The sequence below is a fragment of the Castanea sativa genome, chromosome 9 (assembly GCF_040712315.1).
Source record: "Castanea sativa cultivar Marrone di Chiusa Pesio chromosome 9, ASM4071231v1".
NCBI lineage: Eukaryota > Viridiplantae > Streptophyta > Magnoliopsida > Fagales > Fagaceae > Castanea > Castanea sativa.
The window spans coordinates 25,139,339-25,161,900 of NC_134021.1; the positions used below are offsets into that span (position 1 = coordinate 25,139,339).

Consider the following 22,562-nt stretch of genomic DNA (forward strand, 5'->3'; position numbering starts at 1 on the left):
TGATGTTCTGGATTTCTGGTTTCTGGTTGCTGCATTTTTTGAGTTTTTTCTAGAGGGAACTCGTGTCTTAGAGACTTGAGTTCCACGTGGATTTTTTTAGTCCACCTCAGCTACGCACTTGATGGAACTCGAGTCTCTAAAACTCGATTTTCTACAGAGAAATCGAGTCTAAAAGACTCAAGTTGTTAGTTTCCTAAGTAGTTTGGAAACGTTACTAACTAAAAAAATTGTTTGACTTTTATAGTTATTTAAAAAAAAAAAAAAAAAACCTAAAACTCATATGCTTTTGATTGGTTAAAGCTTAAGCAAGGAAAGCGCTAAAATCATCCAAACAAGAAACAAAAATTGTTTGGATCCAATGTCTACATTTTCAAATTATGTATAAGGTTGAATTCTCGAACTCAACACAAGGAGTCCTACTTTTGTCTAGTATAAAGAAATATAATTATTTGAACTTTAGCAAGACTACGTCTTTTTTTGCTAAGCAATTTAGAGAAAGAAAAATAGTAAATGACGTTTAGGAACATAGATTCAAATCCTAAAGCCCGCCCCAAATACCTTCTAGTAAAAAATAAAAAGGGTAAATTCCATTAACTTCCCTTGAGGTTTGGGCAAATACCACTTAGGTCCAAACATTTCAAAATTGACCAATTAGGTCCCTAAAAGACATATTAGTCCCTAACACCCTTAACATCGTTACCCCTCCATTAATTTTCTTTCCCTCACTCAGAACTCTCTCTAGTCTCTTCACTCTGGTTCCTCTCCCTCTTTCAATCCCAGCCAAAGCCATAACAAAAAAACTCAAATCCAAATTTAAAAAAAAAAAAAAAATCCTCAGCCAAATCTACAACAACAAAACTCAAATCTTACATCAAAACTTAAATCCAAAAAATTCAAAAAAAAAAAAAATCCCAGCCAAACCCACAACAAAACCCAAATCTGAAATTTGAAGGAAGTCCATTTAAAAAGTCCAAGTAAACAAAGGAACAAAGTTGGAAGGTGCAGAAAAGTACCTTGTCCAGTGCTGGTATTTATAAATGGTGGGTATATGGTTTGCTTTGTTGAACTGTAAGACACCCAGAGAAATGGTTGTGCAATTTGTAATGCGAATTACTTTCCTACTTCTGCTGACATATGGATCCCTTGTAGAAGCAGTACCATCTATGGCAAAACCCAATTGTGAAAGTAGGTGTGGAAATCTTGAAATTCCATACCCGTTTGGAATCGGACCTAATTGCTATATGGACAAGTCGTTCGAAATTGTTTGCAATGGAAGTGGTGCCTTCTTAACTAGTATTGACACTGAGGTGCAACAAATCAATATTGGCTCGCGTTCCTATCGTTCGGACCTCAAGCGATCTTGATCGATGCTAATCCAAGGAAAATCGTCCCACAACGATTAAATGGTACCCAACGATTCGACTGATGAACACCCCTGAGAGAGAGTGGTTCGGGTTAGAGAGAAAAGGGAAATTTGAGAAAGAAATTGTGGGACGAGAGAGAAGAGTAAAGTTTGAGGGAAAGAAAAACGACTTTGGCTTTGGCTTTGAGTTTTGTGGTAAGATTTGGGCTTTTTTGTTATGGCTTTGGCTGGGATTGAAAGAGGGAGAGGAATCAGATAGGAGACTAGAGAGAGTTCTGGGTGAGGGAAAGAAAATTGACGAAGGGGATAACGGTGTTAAGGGTGTTAGGGACTAATATGTCTTTTAGGGACCTAATTGGTCAATTTTGAAATGTTTTGTATCTGAGTGGTATTTTCCCAAACCTCAGGGGAGGTTAATGGAATTTACCCAAATAAAAAAGCCTGTCCCTAAGGATTTTTTTAAACTTTAAAAAAAAAAAATAGTACATGGAAAAAGTTAAAGTTTAAAAATAGAGATTAAATTTAATAAAGATGTGGTGAAAAACTTAAATCTTACCCCTCCAATTCCAACATGCAACATCATATTACATATTAAAGAATAAATATAACCACAATCAATCAATTCTAATACCTATTTAAAAATCCAACTTTTTTTATAGAATGTTTAAGAATCCAACTTAATTGTAAGTTTATTGAGATGTTATTATGTGTTGGAAAAACATATGTTTGTATCGCATACAAAACATATTCAGCGGAAAATTAACAGATCTACTTCATTCGCAATTGATAACATGTATTATGTAAATTTCAAAATTCAAGAACAAGAGAGCGTACCTTGGTGCGGTGAAATTCAAAACCGAATATCAGAAGTACTTGGAAACACTTTTAATCTTCACTCTAATTCCGCTTTACGCCCAAAAAGTGTGGCCTCTCAATTAGTTTCCAAAGGGAGAATAAGAAAATGTTTTACACTAATACATACACATCATTTCACAAAGATGTCTCATACATAAAATTTTGTATGTTTTTCCCTTTGTATCTAATTGATTATCTAATTGAGTTGACCTTTTGGACCTTTCCAATTGGGCTTTAGTGTGTGGTTTGGAGAGTGACCCAAAGGGAACAAATAAGACTCTAGCTTCAATCGGCATTGGCTTTTCTATCAACTCTTGACAAGTCTAAAATTACTATTAATTATATTTAATACCACTATATAAATATAATTGCATTCTAAGCTTTATTAACTAAATTATATCCCAAAACTTTATTATATATGCAACCCCTTCATACGAATAAATATTCGTAGTAATACAAAATCATAATGGAGACTACCACTTTGAAGATTACTACATCTTAATCCTTAAGTACTCGGTTTAATCATTTATGTTATTTATCATATATTTATGAAATCTAATTTAATAAATATATACTTTAGTAACTCCTTACTAAAGTGGTTAGGCCTAACACTCTGAATAACCAAACTCATTAACTTTATTTCAAGGGAATATTTTGTATCTCCGTTAAGAGATTATGAATTCTATCTTGAGAATATATGTTCCATCAACACTAAATGTGGCTGTCTAACATACTGAGGTTTTGATTGTGACTTTAGATCTCACTCATGATATATCCAAGCAATCGACATCTCATGATCAAGTCCATTATTCTCTCAAGATTAAGAGTTCATGTAAATAGAAGTCGTGAGATTTATTATTTATTTGACAGTCGTTAAGAGAATAATAAATCTCATAGCAGTCTAGTTCAATATGTCTTAACTCTTAAAACATATCAACATATCAACTAGAAATCTTCACTTCCACGATCAAGACGAATCATCTTAGTTAATATATTATAGTCTTCACAGATGAAATGCCCAATTTCATCACTTACTATAAACTATAATTCTGAGTTTACAAAGAACTTGTAATCTATATTTTCTGTGACTAAATCACATACTATGCATCTATGATAATGTCCAATTATTCATGTTACCATTATTTTAGATAATAATAAAACAACCTTATTAATCACAACATTAAGCCATACATAATGTCATGCATAGCATCATACAATAGGATTTAAGAGCACTAATCCTAACATTATGTGTGGTACGATCTATTGAGTTTTAAGCAAAAAGTTGATGTTGCAGTTTCTTATTAGATGTATAAAAAATGGGTTTTACACCCATCTTTATTGAATTCAGACTCTTAAAAATATTATAAAACCAATTTGAAAATCCAAGTCAACTATGAGTTTATTAAGATATTATTATGTGTAATAGAATGTATTGAGTTTTAAGTAAAAAATTGATGTGGCAATTTCTTATTGGATGGTATAAAACATGAGTTTTATACCCCCATCCTTACCAAATTCATAGATATTAAACTAGATTTTAATGCAATAATAAAGAAAGCATAGGCGCATTTCAATATGAAAAATTATAACCTTGCAATCTTATTATCACCAATTAATTATTTATGCCTTCAAGCATAAAGCAAATATACAAGTAATAGTACAAAAAAGAAGAAATGTTTTACATCCTTCACAAAAAAAATATATCAAGAACATGAATCAATACATCTGGCAATGCAGAATCACAAACTAATGCCATCGTTGCATGGCCATTGCTCATTATTGCCCCTTGAGAGAAACCATAGTGGCAATCCTGACACGGTTCTTGAAAAAAATCCTAACTATGGAATTGGATAAAAATGTGATCTGTAAGCTACATCAACTACAGTGCTGAATTAAACAGCAATGAGTTGAATGGATCTAGGGTTCAGACTAGCATGCTCTGAAAAATCCTTAATCTACTGCCAGCTTATCACATAAAGATTGATATGCTGCACTGCAGTGCTTGAACTTTTCTTCCGCAACAGCCTGTTCAAGCACATAAATTAGTCACTCTGTTAGCACCAACTACCAAGTAGCTGTGAATCAGCAGAAACAATGATTACAGCCATTGATGTCAACATGGAAAGATAATGTGCTTAAACATTGAGCAATTTGGTGTGCTAATTAATACTCTCTTGCATATTCAAAGGTTTTAAAATATCCAGTAAATTAAATTCTTCTTGCTAATTCATAGGAAAGATTCAAGATATGGAGTAAAACTAATCGACAGTTGGAGCTTGTTAATACCTTTGAAGAGCCCTGATGGCGATCAGGATGCCATTTTAGTGCACAGACTCGATATCTGAAATTGTGAAATCAGATGGTAATCAGACAACTAGAGAACAAAATGGAAAGACATGATTCAGGAAGTAAGACACAGAACCTGGTAAGAACTTACGCATTTTTAACATCTTCAAGTTTTAGAGGACCAGAAGCACTCAATCCAAGGGCCAGCCTATCTGAAGCCAAATCCGACTCCAAACTCTCATAATCAGATGAAGAATCATATGTTTCTTCAGTCCGATGTCTCCAATTCCATTTCCAGGACCTCCCATAGTTGTTATAGTTTGATGAGCTCCTCCATTGAGGATTCTCTTCATCAATAAAGGACCAATAAAAAAAACGGTTCCCACCGAATGCATCTCGGAAAATGTTCTCAACATCAACATCATCTTCTTCACAAAACTGGAAACCTCCTGAACAAGAGTTGAAAATGGAATGATATTTCATGCAAACTTCAAAGGGCTCAAGACATGAGTAAATCAGTTATGCCACAAAGGAGATCTAATTGGCCATATGATGCCATTAAGAAAAGCATCACCCTATTGTCTTTGGAGAGTGGAATAATGATGCATATAAGCTAACAATGTACTTAACATTCAGAATTAGAGCAATGATCTCCACAAACAAAAGGAACATTTAGGCCTATCCATAGGGCTCCTCCCCCAACCCCCCCCCCCCCCCCCACCAAACAGACCCTCCTCAGCCCGTAAAAATTTTCAAAACAAGATTCCACCAAGAGGTTTTTCTAGAGGGAGACGATTTAACTGACAATCCCACTACCCCATAACATGTTAAAAATAATCTATTCATAAATATAGTTCTAAAACTAGACATGCAATGCTTCTTTTAGCATCAAAGCACTTGAAATGTCCTTACTTCTGCCCCATTGCTTGGTTCCTCGATTCCCAGTCCAGTTCCTTTTGGAACCCTTAGCAGAGTATTGCTTTTTAAACCATGAGGTGCCTCTACTTGAAGATGGGTCATCCTCATCATCCTCATCCTGCCAGCTCTGGAAATCCAATAATAACAATAATAATAATAATGACAATGATAACAACAATTTTTTTAATTAAAAAAAAAGGTAGAAAAGCTTCAGTAATGCATAAACCAACAATATTTATGAGGCAAAACTGGTTTGGAGAAAAATTCTTTCAAGCAATTATGTGACAGTTTTTAATGTGTCATGTGACTTGATAAATAGTATACATGGATGGTCTTATGAATCAACACAGTGGCTTGGAGGAGATTCTTCCAAACCAGTTTGGAGGAAAACTCTGTCCTTGAGCAATTTGTGATAATTAGTCCATTAGGGTGAAACTTTATTGGCCAAGACCAGAAAACTTTCATTTTTTCTATGCATTCCTTGATGCCAATCATATACTCAAAAATAAGTAAACTTATGTTTCTAGGAACATCATACTAGTAAGAGATTAATTGTAATGCTATCATATGTAAAAACCCAAAGCCAGAAACCATAATATAACTTCAAACTACAGAGTGGATTTCCACATCCATTAAACCCTATGAACATATAAATCTAGATAATAATAAAATTCTTCAAAACTCTTCACCAGTTCTTTTTTCCAATGTTAAGCATTTCCTATAGTTATTTATTTCTTATTTTTATAATTCAATAATTACAACAAGAGAGGGGAGATTTAACCTTGGATGTCTCCATCAAAAGGTGCCAATCAGTTGAGCTACAAGGCTCTTGGCCAAATTTATCCATCACCTATGCCAATATGTTCTATTGTTTCTACTATGCTTAATTATGTATTTAAAGTCTTCGGTAAATTATATTTTTGGTCCCTAAAATTTGGGGTTAAGTTTAATTTTGGTCCCTCAAATTTAAATAGCTCAATTGTGGTTCCTCAAATATTGAAAAGATAACAATTTAGTGCCTATGGCCAAGATCCACCCGAGACAACCATGCTTCAAATTCCACCACATCACCCATAGACCAACAGCCACCAACACCAAATTCCCAAATTGGCCCCTACCAAAATTTTCTGCCTACCGATTGTTTGACATCTCCATGTATAATAAACAAGCCCATGAAGAATAAACACTAATTATGAAGAATCCCAATATAATTTGAACTCAAAAACAACATTATCGAATAAAACTAAACTCAAAGCCCCATCACATCAAAATCAAGCTGTGAAAAACCAAAACCCCAATAAGTTAAGACTCAAAAACAATGGCAAAGGAGCCAATAGGATTAAGTGAGTTCTTTTTCTACAAGTTCTCCTTTGGAGGAATGTTGGTGTCCTTTCCTTTCTTTATTTTGTTCAATTTGGTTGTGTTGTGATGAGACTCATTGTGTTGATAAGATTATAAGTGGGGTTCAGTTTTGGTCAATTTTTTAAAATGGAATTAGAGTTTTGGTATGTTACCCATGAGGAGTTTGTCAAAATGCTTGATTGGATATCTTTCATGAGGTTGTCCTTGTTGCTTGGGATTTCACTGTGAATCTCAATTCTTTGTTGTTGTTGTGGGTTCTTGAGGGCAACAGCATGGAGAGAAGGGAGGGGAGAAAGAGATGTGGGCAACGGCTGGAGAAGAAATGAAGAAAGAGAGAAAAGAAACGGAAGGGAGGAATAAAGGGATGTGTGTCCATTTATGACACTATTAGCCACGTTAGAGAAAAATAAAATAAATGTAAGTTGGATGGAGGGAATTTTTTTTTATATAGGTAATAAAAATATATATAAATCAGAAAAAGGAGTCACCCAAGTATACAAGAAGTATACTAGGATAAACAATTAGTTACAAAAATTGCATAAAGCTAATAAATAACCTATAGAAAATAATCAAAGATTCCTGAATGCTGACAGCCAGTCCAATACCATTCTGAAAATGATCAAATTGAGGCCAGGCATAGAACTCTAAGTATCTTCAAAACTCCTGCTATTCCTTTCCCTCCAGAATTGAACTTTTTAATTTAAGGGATCAAAATTGAGCTTCTTACCAATGTCAGGGACAAAAAGTATAATTTAGTAATTCACCATAGATTTTGTTGTAAGTAACGTAATTATATTTAGATGCCACCTGGGTTTGAAATCCAAAACTCCTGCACCAAATAATTCCCCAATGAGATGATCTACAGCTTGTCTTCTACGTACAATACTACTAGGCCTCCCCAAACCTGCCTCACCAACCACTCATCTCATAATGATAAAAGATATTATCCTTGAGGCACAAAGTTTCTCATTCATTACCCAAAACCAAAGAATACCATAATCTTCCATAATTTCTTTACTCTTTAAAGGGAAATAAATAATTAAACAAAAAGCAAAGCCACCTGCATCTCACAAGGACTTGACTGAAAAGATGAAAGAAAGAAAGAATGCAAAGAATAAAAAATATCCAGCATCCACCATTAAACCAGGAAAATAAATTTTTTTATAAGTATAAAGAACTGAATCAAATCCATAAATAATCTTGACAATAATAAATAACCAATATTTCCCCTCTTAACTATGGGGTCAAGTTCAAGCCCCCCATTAAAATATAAAATTGAGCAATGCCACCCCCCCCCCCCCAACCTATTGGCTGGTAATAAGCAAATTGCCCCCTCCCATGACTATATACCATTAAAGTCATTTTTTTAACAGAAATCCTTTGTTTTTCTTTTTATTGTGCACGTGCACAATAAATCTTATTTCAGAATTCCAATTTTACCCTAATAACCCTTCATCCACTCCCCCCTCTGCCCACCCTCCCCTCCCTTATTATTGAAAAGGAGCTTCAATTACACTGTTGAAGAATGAAGCTTGAAGAGGTGGAAGAGATCAGATGATTCAAATACGCAATCTCTACCATTATAGTTCCCTTTCTTTGTATAATAAATAAAAAGATTTGGTTTGTAAAAAAGCCAATACAATAGGCTCCAAGCCTCCAATCAAAACCATTTATTCAAAACAGAATGGGAGAAGGTTTTACTCTCATCATTGCAATCCAGTTATCAAAATAAACTAAAACTATGAATAAATAAATAAATTTATATATTCAAATTCAAAAGAAAATATTGAACCTTCATTTGACATTGTAATCCTTTTTCTTTTTCTTCTTAATAATTCACTTGGCATTATAATTGAACAAAACAATTGCTTCACTTAACAGCTTCTAGAAAAAAGAAAGCAATATTCTAGATTCAAGAAACGCAGTAAAGGTTCTGATGTAAATCAGGAGTGAAAAAAAAAGGTTCTGATGTAAATCAGGAGTGAAAAAAAAAAGGTTCTGATCAAAATCAACCTCCACCACTTTTCTCCTCGACACTGGCTAGTTCACTTGCAACCATAGCTACATCTACAAGAAGTATACCACCATGATCTTTCATTCTCAAGCTCTCCTCGTGCTCAAAGATCCAAGGCTGCCTAAGCCCCAAACGCTCTTGGATTCACTGCTCAAACCTCCAATGCAAATAATGCAAGCCCACCCCAGCTCAAAAAACCGCACCTAGATCTTCCCTTCCTATCTCATCCTCTAGAATTTGGGAACCACGGGTGGTACACTCATGCTCAACGTCCACTATCACTGTTAAATCTTTTTATATATATATATATATATAACTAACTCCTGAGATCTAAACCTTTTTTTTACTTGTTTGTGTCTAATTGACTTAGAGAGTGTAATACTGGTATTTTAGGTAAATTTAAGTAGAATATAATAGGTCTGCACATGCATCTTGAGAAAAATAAATTTTTCATAAAACCTTTTTTTTTGATAAGTAACATAAAAACTTTATTAAAACTCAGCCCAGTACATGGGAAATGTACGAAAAAGGCATAAACATCAAGAAACCAAGGTACAATGATCAATCAACACAGGAAGGGAGAAACAAGAAAAAGTTAGAAACATCCTAAACAGAAACCTGAAACAGGAAGTCTGCATAAGCGCCGACATTGCGCAGTAATGTTTGTTTTGCATGCAGCTTTCTGAACCTTTTTGAATTATAGTTGGGTCTCTGCAAATGAACAATGGTGAGCATCAGCAACAATTTCCATTCAGCAAAGATGAAAGACAAAGTACGAGAAAGAGAGAGCACAAAAAATTTGAAGTGGGCCTATTCAATGAAGTGGCAAAATACATCAAGCAAAAGCTGAGACAACATGAGAATAAAGAGAATGAACTTTCTACCAGCCAAAGACACATTTATTTTATTAGTAAGAAAATTTATTAAAGAAAACGGATGCCACCCAGTACACAAGAAACATCATCAAGCACAAATACAATAATCAATAAAAGCAAATAAAGTAGAAAAAGAATGGTAAGGTAACACAGCCATTCAATCAAACAGAACTCATAAAAGGATCATCTTCAGGTCTGTTGTACTCCATTCAGAACCTTCAAATGCTCTATTGTTAAACTCTCCCCATATGGTCTGCATATGACATAAAGGTACAACATTCCAAATTTCATCATTACCTTGTTAACAACTCTCCCTTTCCAGGATGCCAGCAAATCAGGAACTTTGTGAGGCATAACCCACTATACTCCAAACAAATAGAACACCATAGACCACAACTCTCCAGTGTACTCAGTAGCAATGAGTGATCAACACTATCCCCATTTTTCTTATGCATATAACGCCATTCTACAGCTATTACCTTACAGCCGAAAAAGTTATCTAATGTAAGCATTTGTCCCAAAGCAACAATCCATGTAAAAACGCAACTTTAAGCGGGACTTTAGCCTTTCAAATGCTCTCTATTTTTATTTCTTTTATGACAAGTAGCCTTCCACATTGAAAGTTTGCTCATGCTTTGTGGACTGAAGTTTTTGTGATGTTTGGAATTCAGTGGGTGATGCTGATGGGGGTTGCTTCTCTACTTTTTGCATGGAGGAATTGGTTGGGGAAATAGTTTCAAATATCTGGAATATGGTACCAGCTTATCTAACGTGATTAATTTGGTGGGAGCGCAATACGTGTACTTTTGAAGATATTGAGAGACCTTTAGATCTTTAGAAGTCTTTACTGGTTGGGACTTTGTTTGAGTGGTCTTGTATTGGGGCTATACATGTTGTACTTCCATTTCTGATTTCCTAGAATCTGTTAGTATTTCCTTTTGGTTTGTTGTAATTGTTTCAAGTACAGAGTGTTCATCATTGTGAAGTGTGAACACGATGTACTTTTTACTCAATAAAATTTCAATTACCTATCAAAAAAATAGAATTCTATTACCTCTCAAAAAAAAAAAAAAAAGTAGCCTTCCAGAGAAACAATTGCACATGGCCAATAGAAAGCACCTATAAAACGATTTCACCTCAAATAGCCCACTCTTTGTAGGTCTCTAACAAATCTCGTCTTCTACATCCCTTCTAAACTCTTTTTTTTTTTTTTGGGGGGGGGGGGGGGGGGGGGTGGGGGTAAGAACCTTCTAAACTTTGTTGAATAGATGAGGTTCATGAAATCAATCAACATATCCATCTCCTAATCATGAAGAGGTCTCATAAAGGTCATGTCCCAATGCATGGACTCATCATTCCAACAAAATAGTCCGCCACAGTAGCCTTCTTATTCTGTGCAATACTAGACAATTTCTGAAGAAATCCTTCAAAATACCATCCCCACACCACCATTCAACCCAAAATTGAGCAATAGTTCCATTACCAATTGACGCATTTGGAAAAATGACTCCATCCCAATCGACTACACTTCCATAAGCAAACACCATACCCTCCCTTACCCTCCTTCGAACACCACCCTTCCCATTCACTACTATATTTACAGTCCACTAAATTTCCCCAGAGAACATCTTTATCTATTGCAAAATGCCATAACCATTTCACCAACAAAGGCTAATTGAATAACATCACTTTTTTAACTCCCAAACCCCCTTGGTGAAGTGGGGTGCATACTTGCTTCCAATTAACAATATAAAATTTGAGTTCATCACCAATACCACCCCAAAAAAAGCCCCACTGCACCTTTTCAGCTTAGCAAAGTTGGCTAGGATAGGAAACAGAGACAAGAACTAAAAAAGGCAAAACCTACATAAACCTTGTTTGGTGAGTAAGTTCACCACTTAGCTAACTTAACCATAAAACAATAACAAAACCTTAGTCCCAAAACCTAGCTAACTTGACTATATAACAAAAATATGCTTAATAAAATTCCAACTAGTGCTTAAACAATTAAATTAGGGATGAGAATGCTTGCAGGTATTTCCAGCTAACTAGCCCATTTATCAAAAGAATCACTTTAACCAAAAAAATCCATCTTTCTTCAAATAACCCATGATATAAGATGAAACCCTCACCCCCCCCCCCCCCACATAATTTCATAAGTAACACAACAATTTTAATACTACAACCACTTTCTCACCATTTGATGAAACCTCTTTATTTCTTTGTATTTGATCCATAAGGGAATGGATCTAGGACAAGTTAACAAGACGTTAATAAAGAGAATCATGCATGACGCAATAACGCAAAATAAAGCAAGTCTCAAGAAACAGTCAGCCGGTACTAAAGAGTGAATTATAATCCAAGGGAGTATGCTTCAATATGGATATGAAAGAAAGGAAACACTACTTGGGTAAAGAAGATGAACCCTTCCACATCATCACCAATGCTCATACATATTGAAAATTTTGTGCCATCTAGGCTGATCAACTATCACATCATAGGCAGTGTTGTTAAAAGCGCACTTAAGCTCAAAGCTCAAAGCCCCAAGGCTCCAGCGCTTTTTGCCTCAAAAGCTAGGCTCATTGAAAGAAGAGCACTTTTTGGAGCTTTTTTATATTTTTCAAAAAAATAAACCAAAACTGAATTAAAACTGATATAAACCATTGATTTTGCATATTTTTAGAGTAACTTACTTATCAAAAAAATATATATTTTAAGTATAACTTGTCCTAAAACCCAACCCACAACCTTCCAGTTCTTCTCTATTTTTATTTTTTCTCCTTGAAATAGTAACCCACCTAGCTCCTTGGTACCAATTACCATGTTGCAATGTCCTCATATTCTTAGCTCATTCATGAAAAAAAAAAAAATATATATATATATATATGATATAATATATGTGTTAATTTTTTAGTTACTTTAGTGGTTGATGTTGAACATAGCAGACAAATTCTTATAGAGTTATAGTCATTAAGTGATTAAATTATTAACTAATATTACTAATTAGTCATGGGGCATTATGGATATAGGAGATTTAAGAAAGGATGAGATTTAAGAAAGGATATTACTTAGAAGTACTCATATCTAGCTTATCCAAAAAAAATAAAATGACTTGACTTGACTTGCAATTTTTGTGTTAAAATTGCAAAAGTAGGGCATATCTAAATGCTATATGAATTATATAAAAATATTTATTTCAATTTATATGATAATTTGATCATTTGATTGTTGCATTTCTCATTAATAATAATTTAAGAATTTCTTAAATTATTTTTAAAAAATGAGAGCTTCACTTCAATCAAGCACGCGCTTTGCGCCTAGGCTCCAAGAGGCCTTTGCGCTTAAGTGCGCCACTCGCTTTTACCAACACTGATCATAAGATCTCAACAATGTTCCATTAGTCTAAATTATCTCTGTTGCACAGGACCACATCAAACATTGAACCAAAAACCATCATTACATTGCAAAGATTATAACTTTACTGTACTTGCCCCAAAAATGAATTAAAAACTTGCATTCAAGCTCATGTTTGCATTCAAAAGACCATTATAAAACTATATGCCATCAATTAAAAACAAAAAACCGACCTATAATATGCAATTGAGATGGAAAAGGCAATGGGCCTAATTCATTTCTTTTTAAAAGCTAAAAAAAAATAAAAAAAACTAACTTGAAATTCAGTGACCCAAATATTCAAACCAGTTCAGCTTTAATAAACAAGTATGCATAATATCCCAGTTTCCACAACAACCAAACAAAGAAAAATGACCAATTAATAAGACTAGGAAAAATGTTGTCCATTTATCATCCTAAAACATCATACCCCAAATCAACTATAGTTTTACAAAATAGAAAAAATAAATTCCAAATCATTCACATATAACCATATTGATGGAAAAAAAAATCCATATAGAAAAGAATACAAATATATGCAGATAGAGAGAGAGAGACTAACAGATTCCCAGAAAATGCGTCTTTTACGATCGAGGGGAGGAGTAGAATGAAAAAGGGCAGTCCTCAAATGAAAGCAGCTGGCTTTTGAGTTTATCAGAGCTGCTGCCTTCATGGCGCTATTCATTTTGACAACTCTGAGAGAGAGAGAGAGAGAGAGAGAGAGAGAGCCACCAAGGGCAACCTTGAAGCTAAGCCGCAATTGTGAGAATCATGTTAGCGAGTCCACCCTGAGACTCGGTATATGGGTGGAAGAACAACATTTTGTAAAACTAGCTACGAGTCAATCCGACCCCGGTCCCTTTTTAACCCAATCGGGTCGGGTTTGACCTTAACGGGTCAAACATGTTTGAAAAAAAGAGAGTTTATTTCCAAAACTGTGAAACTGGTTTGTAAATAAAAGTTTCTCCAACCCACGTAATGGTATTTGAAAAACTACATAACGAATTAGAAAAGATTTCTCTAATATGGTTAAGAAGAAAATTTTGTCGATAGAAAATAATAATACTTGTGATCCCAGAAATTTGGGTAAATTTGATTTAGACATTCAAATTTCTAAAAAATAACCCTGATAGGCTTAATTTGTAGCAGTAAAGGTTTGTAAGTACAGAGGGAAGAAAGACTTTTTCATCGAAACAAGTCACAACAACTATCCTATATAACAAATTGTAATTGACTACTTCCCACGTCTACATAAACTCAACACTCACAACTAGCCACATAAAAGAGTTGTGGCAAAGTACGTAAAATAAGTTATGGTATTAGAATTTTGGGGTAATTACACATAACCCACCTATGGTTTGAGTGAAAATCACTTTGTCTACTCATGATTTGAAAAGTGTCACTTAACCCACCTGCGATATGTTCCGTTAATCTCCGTAACCCACCTCAAGCCCAGCAGTTACAAAAACATCTCTTAACCCCAAGACACAACATAACGCGAATCAAAACATCCAAAACTCATAAACTTTTTCGAGAGAGAGACCTGTGGTGAGATCAACATGTTCTTCGTGGTTTGGAGTGTCTAGAGGGGGAGAAAACACAAGTTTCGTAACATCGAAGCTAGGGAAGGTATGTGTGACTACTGTTGATCTGCATTTGGGTTCTTGATGGCATTTTTTTATCGCGACCCACCCACGTAGTTAGGGTTTGTAAATTTCTCTCAAAATTGGTGTCTGTTAAATGTGCATTTTGCTATTTATATGTAGAATCGCTTAGGATGTAGCTAATGTACTGCTATGGTTGTTTATATAATGCGTATGCCTGAAAGAATCAAATTTATTTGTCAATGATTACACTTGTTTGTGAACTGTGGGTAGTGTGGTCCCTATGAATTTGTTGGGAATCTAATTTTGCATGTGCTATATATGATCTTTTGTCCGTGTGTTGTCTTTCAACAACAAAACAAATTTTATATGAAAACAAAACAGCCCTATGTTTGGCTTGTTGTCTCTTTTGGCTTGTTGTCGTTTTCTACATGTCAGTATGTAAACAAACTACTTATTTTAATTGCAGATGGTTGACTTCATATTTGACATTGAAATTCATGTTGGGGGATGTTTTGTGGAGGCCCAACCCTACAATATGTGGGTAGGTCTGTACATACATTGACAGAGATTGACCCTGACAAGTTGAATTTCTTTGAAATTCGAGATTTATACTGTAACACCCCGACCCAATTTTATAATTAAGTTATGTGTTCAAGTGGTTAATTGTTATTTGAATCCCTTACTTTCTAAAATTAATATAAGAATATTTAATAAACATATTATTTTATAATGCCATGAATAAGAATTGTAAAGATTATAAATAATTGAAATGGTTATTTGTATTTTATATATATATATATATATATATATATATATATATACACACACTAAGTATAAGTATGTACAAAATTATATTAAGTGTTTAGGGTAAGGGGTTTATGTGCCAAGTTATTTTATAGTTGGGTCTTTATAGAATATAAGCTTATAAAGAAGTAGGGAGGTAAGTAATTTTAAAAGTTACATGGATGAGTCATTAGCCTTTTTCCTTCATGCATACACGTGCCCCACACAACTTTCTCCCTTATTTTTCCTTGGCTGCACTAGAAGATTCAGCCCTCATTCTTCTTTCTTTATTCTTTTTCTTTGTTCTTATCTCTTTCTACTTTCCCTTGTTCTCACATCATCATTTCTTTGACTTTCTCAAGCAACTAGAAGACTCAAGAACTCTCCCTCTCATACCCACGGGTCCAACACCAAAAGAAAGAAAAAATAACTCTCAACTCTCCTCTCTCTTTCACACCTACGGATCCAGCAGCAAGAAGGAAGCTTCTTTCCATTCTCCCAAGCTCTTGTTCTCAATATTGAAGGTAGAGTGATTCTAGCTCTTATCACTCTAAGAATCCATGTCTAGGGTAAGGGGAAAACCTAATTTTTTTAGTATATTATCTAATTCAAACTTAAGTGATGGTTATATGAATTTGTATATGGGTGTGTAGGATTCTAGAGATTGTTGATTGCCCAAATATGATTTGAATCGTTGTTATGCTTGCATGTGCTTCTAGATGATAGACTAATATAAAATCTATTATGGGTAAGTGTTAAAGGATTAAAATAGCTAGATAAACTTTATGGAATTGTTATTTGAGGTGCTGAATGTGTAGTTGATTTAGTAATTGAAGTTGGTTGAGTGTTAGTTCATGAACTTGTTAAGAATTGCACTCACTGTTAACCTGTTTAGTTATTATAAATTTTGTATTTTTCTAGGATAGCTATGGGTAAAAGATTTATTGGAGATTATTATATAATATTTCTAGTATGTGTGTATTAAATTTCATAGGAAAACACCATCATTTGATAATTTTTTGTGAATATATAAGAAAATGTTGCAAAGCTGTCATTGTGACAGATTCTGTGTTTACACATGGTAAATTATGTATTAAATTGTATACAGTGAATTTGGATGCTAGGGATAATTCCTATTAAACCTAAGACACATACGGTTCTAATGGAAGTGGTCTCACAGCCATTGGATCAATATAAAAATAATGGTTTAATTCCTAATTTGCATAAAATTCTGTCAGGACAGATTTGAGCATGTTTTATTGTATGATTTTTAATAAATCATGGTTTTATACTTTGACTCCTAAATTCATATCGAATTTACTAGACATCTAGAGGAGTTTCTCTGTAAATTTACATGAAGTTTGGATGTCAAATTGATAGCCCATTTGTATTTTATAAGTGAAGTATATGTTGCTGGAATGAAACAGTGAATAGTAAGGGACATGCCTAACTTTGAGGATTTAATTCTAAAGTTAGGGTGAATGATTTGAACTATAATTTATTATGCTCATCATTTGGTATGTCTAGATCATAGCTAAATTTTGTGTAACTTAGTTCAAGGTTTGGTACTCAAAGGAAGGGTTCTAAACTATCCGATTGTTATTTTTATGAAGTTGTCTTGTTCAATGGGTTGTATATTGCCATGTAAGTGTATATGGTTACATGACCATGCTTAAAAGATTTTATGTTTATGCATGCTTTATTGCCCTAATCTCAAAGAACCTTTTGAAATGAAGTTGGCTCTTCTAGAGATATGATATTAATGTGAGAATGTTGGTTTCTCTATGATTTGGTACATCATGTTGTTTGATGAATGTATTTTGTGTTTGTGGGAACCTCGTTGAGGTGAGATTAGGATTTCCTTGATTTTAAGAGATAGGCTTTGAGATGAATGTGTAAGTTTATTATAAGGAGTAATTGATAGTAATAAACTTTGATTTTGGTTTAGGTGTTACCAGTACCCAAGTCTAAGCTCCTTCGACTTTAGGCTCTTAGTTCCTCTGCTTTCAGGTAAGGGATAAGTTATATGAACATTTGGTAAGTCATGAGGTTATTTTAAAGTATATTATGCATTAAAAAGGATTTTGATTAGAGATATGGCATATAATCATGTTTCAGACAAAGATATGTTCGTGAGTTCTCGAAACTTTATGTATATGATTTAAGCATATTGATGCTGTTATTAATTCCATGAACATGATATTTAAAGAAAACAATGGAAATACTTTTATTATGAAATGTTATCCAAACTATGAATTTCCATATGATATATAAGTATGAAATGTTTTCGAGTTATGTTCTCTGATAATCTGAACTCTGCCAGTAGGGGTTTAATTACTGGCTTTCCATGAAAAATGTTATCTGATTGGCCATTAATGTGGGACTGGCTCTGTTGTACCCGCCCTTGTTGGTTACGGCCAACTTGTGGAGGAAGTCAACCTATCCCCATGGTTGAAATATATGTATTATGATGTGATCCCGGGAATACTTGGCATTGTGGGGAATGTTGGATGCCTAGCACAATGGTGCTAGAAGCCTCCCAAATAAGTATAGATTTATCAAATATGGACTAACCAATATGTTATGAACAGCTATATTATTTTTTTGATCATGAGAGAATGATTTGTTTAAATGCATTATGAAAAGTTAAAAGCTCTCATGAAAAAAAGTTTATGATGAAAAGAAAAGCTGTTCTTTAAAGATAAAAGTTTTTGAAGTTTTGTTGTGCTTTAAAGATAAAGAATCTGATGAAAAGGTTTTAGCATCTGTAAAGATAAAGCTTCTGATGAAAGTACAAGTTTACGTTAAAAAAATTATCAGATATCTGTTCTTTATGAAACGTTAAGTTTTATGATTATGAAAGTTATGATATTTTACGAGAAGAAGTTTATAAAGAAAAGTCTTCTTATTTGTTAAAATGTTTCTAGTTTAAGACAAAGTTACCAATTATCTGATTTAAGTTAAAATGATTATTTTGTAACAAGAATATATATATATATATATATATATATATATATATATATATATATATATATATATATATATATGTACGTATATGATTTTTAAACAATCAATATTATATTTGGTGACTTTGTAAGAAACGAAAGAAATTCAATCCGAAAGGTTTTGGTAATATTAATCTGATAAGAAAAAGGAGAACAATTATTTTCCTATGAAGAGCATATAAGTTATTATTATAAATAGTATAAAATACTATGCATGAAAAGTTGTTCTCCTATCCGAACATTTATAAAATGAAATGATTTGATTTACATGCATTCTTATTAAATTCTTATGTATCTTACCCTTACTGAGCTGTGCAGCTCACCCCTTCCACTTTTTCAGTTAACAGATTTTATTTTGGAGCAGCGGGAGCCTTAGTCGAGTTTTGGAAGGAGCTGGTTTTAGTTTTAAAAGTATAGATCCCAAACTAGCAATTTGATATTTAGTTTTACAGTATTGTGTATTTTAGGATCTAATAAAAGTTGTGTACCTTAAAGTATTAAGAGATATATCATGTGAAATTTAGAATTTGATTAACTAGTGGATTATGTTATTCTTTGAGTACAGTGTAGATGCTCTGAATGTCAAGTGAAAGGTCATATCACTTAAGTAAAGAAACAAGAATGAAAAGAAAGAGAGAAACTTTTGTAAAAGTTAAGTTGGTTCTTGTTAATATTAAGTTTAAATTTGATATTAGTATGCCGGTCATGGTTACAAATCGGGGTATCGAGTTTGGGTCGTGACATATACCATCTAGTTGGTGCTCCTAATGAACATAGTAGATATAGGTATTTACTTCCTAAAGGTGATCTAGAGCATGATTTAAGGGTCATAGAAACAGATCTAGATGTGGTGAACATGACTACCGTTCATAGGGCATGACCAGTTGATAAAATCATAATCTATACTGACATAAATGTGGAGCCACTAGCAGTTGAGCATCCTGATAGAAGAGGAGTGGCAGATGATGGTGTAGGTGGTGATGGAGGGAGAGTGGCAGAAATAGGTGGTGAAGTAGGTGGTGTAGGTGGTGATGGAGAGGTGGATGAAATAGATTTGGAGAGTGATTATGATGAAGTTGTATTGGAGGAAGAAGAAGATGTTGAGAATGATGAAGAAGAAGATGTTGAGAATGTTGAAGATGTTAAGGTCAGTGCAAGAGTTGAAGAACCGGATGTTGAGGTTGGTGCAGGGGTTGAAGAATAGAATGTTGAAGGAGATGACTATGATGATCGAATATATGAAGGCCTAGAGGGGGAGGACTTTGGTGATGACATATTTGCTGCTCCAAACTCAACTCCACAAGGTTCTGCTCCAGAATCAAGTGATGCTCCCAATACAGCCCTAGCATTAGGCAATGCTTCCAATACAGCCCCAGAATCAAGCAATGCACCCCATGTAACCCCTGAGTAGGCTGAGCCAGCTTTTGAGGATGACCGGGTAAGCATGGATGGGTCTGATAATGAGCAGGTACCTGAGCAGCTAGAGTTTAATGCTAAGAGTAACATGAGAACTATTGTACTGAAGAAGAAGATGAAGTTTCCTAATGCAAAGGTGTTTGTTAGGTTATTTGCAGGGGCTTATACTTGCAATAGAGACACTATTCCCTACTATGGAGCATAAATACTATGTGAAACACATCTACAACAATTTCAAAGTCGATCATAAGAGATTGGAGCTGAAGGATGCACTGTGGAGGTGTGCTGCTGCCACAACAGTAAGGGAGTTTAAGAGAGGCATGCAATACATAAAGGATTTGGATGAGAAGACATATCAGTATCTTGCAAACATTGCACCTGCACAGTGGACAAGGTCACACTTCACTCCTAGGGCCTAAACAGATCATTTGGTAAATATTTGAGTGAGTCTTTTAACTCAATAATATTGAAGTCTAGGGACAAGCCTATCTTGGCAATGTTGGAGTGGATTAAGGTTAGACTTATGACTAGGCTTTACACAAAAAGGAAAGGGATAGAGAAGTATGCTGGAAAGTTGTGTCCAAGCATACAAGTTGGAGAAATTGTAGCTTGAAAGCAAGCCATTTAGCGCTACCCCAATTGGCAGTTTACTTTATGAGGTAGCCAGTCAGTATGAGAGGCATGTAGTTGATCTTATCAAGAAGGTCTTGGGATTTAAATGGCATTCCATGCAAACATGCCATAATAGCCATTTATACAAATATTGAGACACCAAAAGACAACACCCACCCATGCTACCACAAAGAAACTTACATGGAGATATACAAGGAGGTACTTCCTCCCATGCCTGGCCAGTCAAAATGGGCTGAGACTGGATAGCCTGCTCCCCTAGCACCTCACATATACAAACCACTAGGCAAGCCACTCAAACAAAGAAATAGGGCACTTGATGAGTCTAGAAACCCTTACAAAGCAAGTAGGTTGAACAGACCTGTAAGGTGTGGAAAATGCAAAAAGGAAGGGCATAACTCAAGAGGGTGCAAAGCTGGCATCACTAGGGAGACACCATGGCAGAGGAGACAAAGGCTTCAAAGAGAAAAAGCTGTAAGTAAATGGGATTTAAATGGCAAAAAAAAAAAAAACTTGTTTTTAAACTTACAAAAGTATTCATGTACTGAAACTGGGTTTTGTTGCAGGCAAAGGGAGGGGTGCTTGCACCTAGTACCAGATTTGGATCTGCACCTTAGCCTGCACCCTAGCCACCATCCTAGCAGCCTACCCAAACTTACAACATGAGGTCTGCCACTCAGCCTTTCTCCTTACAACAAGGAAATCAAGCTTCTCAGCAAGGAAATCAAGCTAGGCCATCTCAAAGGAGAGCAAGATGGTTCTCTTCCTCACAGCCAAAGTTTCACACACCTAGGGAGACCTAGGATACCCTACCAAGTTCTTCACAGGTAACTTAGTTGAGTTGCTTCTTTCCTAGATGGTTGTGTAAACTGAGATATTTTTTAACGAGTGGATCTATTTTTTATTTTGTAGCCTTCACATCCAAATAGGAGCACTGGTGGTGCGAGGACTAGAGGACAGCTTGCTGCACAAAGGCCACCAAAAATGAATTCAGTGGGTGGAAAGAGTTAAGGAAGAAATGAAGCTAGTGGGTATGCATGCCAGCATTGGGAGTAAAGGCAGGGGCAAGAGAACATGTGGACCTGTAGCTAGTATTTTTTGTGAAGACCACTGTTAGCTTTTTGTAATTATCAATTAGTTTAAAAAACAATCGCCTTGTTTTGAGCAATTATGTGTGTGTGTGTGTGTGTATGTAGCTAACCTTGGAATGTGCTTTTTTGTAATTTACTAGAAGTTAAGGTGCAATACACTCCAGGTTGTTATTATGGTATGAAATTTTGTGGTATGGAAGTTGTGGTATTTATTCAATTCAGTTTGTATGGAACATTATTTGTCCAAACTAGATTATATAGAAGTTTATTTATTATTGCTACAGATTGTGTCCAAGTAGATTTTTCCAATACAGTGTATGGAAGTTGTTATTGTGGAATGGTTGTTATGGTATGCGCAGGTCATTGATAATTGACCAATACTTCTTTCATTATATGCCTAGAGACTAGTGGCATGACCAATACTTCTTTCATTGAATGATTGTTATGGTATGCACAAAATACTCAATAATTGACGAATTCTTCGTTCATTGACACATCAAAACATTACACCAGTAGGCTAGCACTATTACAATGCAAATTCATTACACCATTGCCATAACTATCTCTACTAATTAACTACCTCAGGGTAATAACCTAGGCCTCTTCACTCAAGAGAACTCAATTGAGCCAAAACATAACAACAACATAACAATAACAAAAAAGATCCATGACAAAATGCACGCAAACTTCCATATTCTCTACTTCTCTTCAGTAAACACGGCATTTTCCTTAGCTTTTGCATAGATAACTCGAGTCTTTCTCTCCCTCTCCTTGGCTTTGGCTTCCTCTTCAAGAGCCTTTTTTGCCATTTTCCTAGCTTCTCTGTCATTTGCCTTGCTGCATCCCCTGTTTCCAAAGCTGTCATTTCCCTCTCATTGGCAAGTTGGAGAGCACTCTGAAGCCTAGACATCCTCTCTAGAGCCAAATGTGCAGTTTCATTCCCACGAGGATAGGTTAGGTTATC

At 34.8% G+C, this 22,562-nt stretch overlaps 1 protein-coding gene and 2 long non-coding RNA genes across 4 annotated transcripts; 2 read left to right on the top strand and 1 right to left on the bottom strand.

The window, feature by feature from the left end:
- Positions 1–3,792: 3,792 nt before the first annotated feature.
- Positions 3,793–13,904, bottom strand: LOC142611109 (uncharacterized). The gene is made up of 6 exons (XM_075783144.1): positions 13,629–13,904; positions 9,417–9,509; positions 5,417–5,549; positions 4,656–4,953; positions 4,505–4,559; positions 3,793–4,243 (listed from the first exon to the last, which is right to left on the bottom strand). Exons 1-6 carry the CDS (start codon positions 13,749–13,751, stop codon positions 4,169–4,171), a joined length of 777 nt encoding a protein of 258 aa, XP_075639259.1. The 5' UTR covers positions 13,752–13,904; the 3' UTR covers positions 3,793–4,168.
- A 1,928-nt stretch (positions 13,905–15,832) lies between these two features.
- Positions 15,833–19,551, top strand: LOC142610709 (uncharacterized). Of its 2 annotated transcripts, none has more exons than XR_012839862.1 (3): positions 15,833–16,025; positions 17,405–17,466; positions 18,802–19,093. It is a non-coding gene; the product is annotated as an uncharacterized LOC142610709 (long non-coding RNA). The 2 variants fall into 2 exon arrangements; XR_012839863.1 differs by having other exon boundaries at positions 15,842–15,980; positions 18,802–19,551.
- Positions 19,552–19,595: 44 nt separating this feature from the next.
- LOC142610708 (uncharacterized) lies at positions 19,596–21,881 on the top strand. Its single transcript, XR_012839861.1, has 3 exons — positions 19,596–20,981; positions 21,074–21,334; positions 21,420–21,881. It is a non-coding gene; the product is annotated as an uncharacterized LOC142610708 (long non-coding RNA).
- The last annotated feature ends 681 nt before the right edge of the window (positions 21,882–22,562 follow it).

Bases quoted from the DNA above. Each gene is read 5' to 3' on its own strand.
- LOC142611109 (XM_075783144.1), bottom strand. From the start codon at position 13,751: ATGAATAGCGCCATGAAGGCAGCAGCTCTGATAAACTCAAAAGCCAGC. The intron at 5,550-9,416 runs GTTTCTGTTTAG...TTGGATTTCCAG, and splicing joins ATGCAGACTTCCTGTTTCAG to AGCTGGCAGGATGAGGATGA. The intron at 4,954-5,416 runs GTAAGGACATTT...ACTCTTGTTCAG, and splicing joins AACCAAGCAATGGGGCAGAA to GAGGTTTCCAGTTTTGTGAA.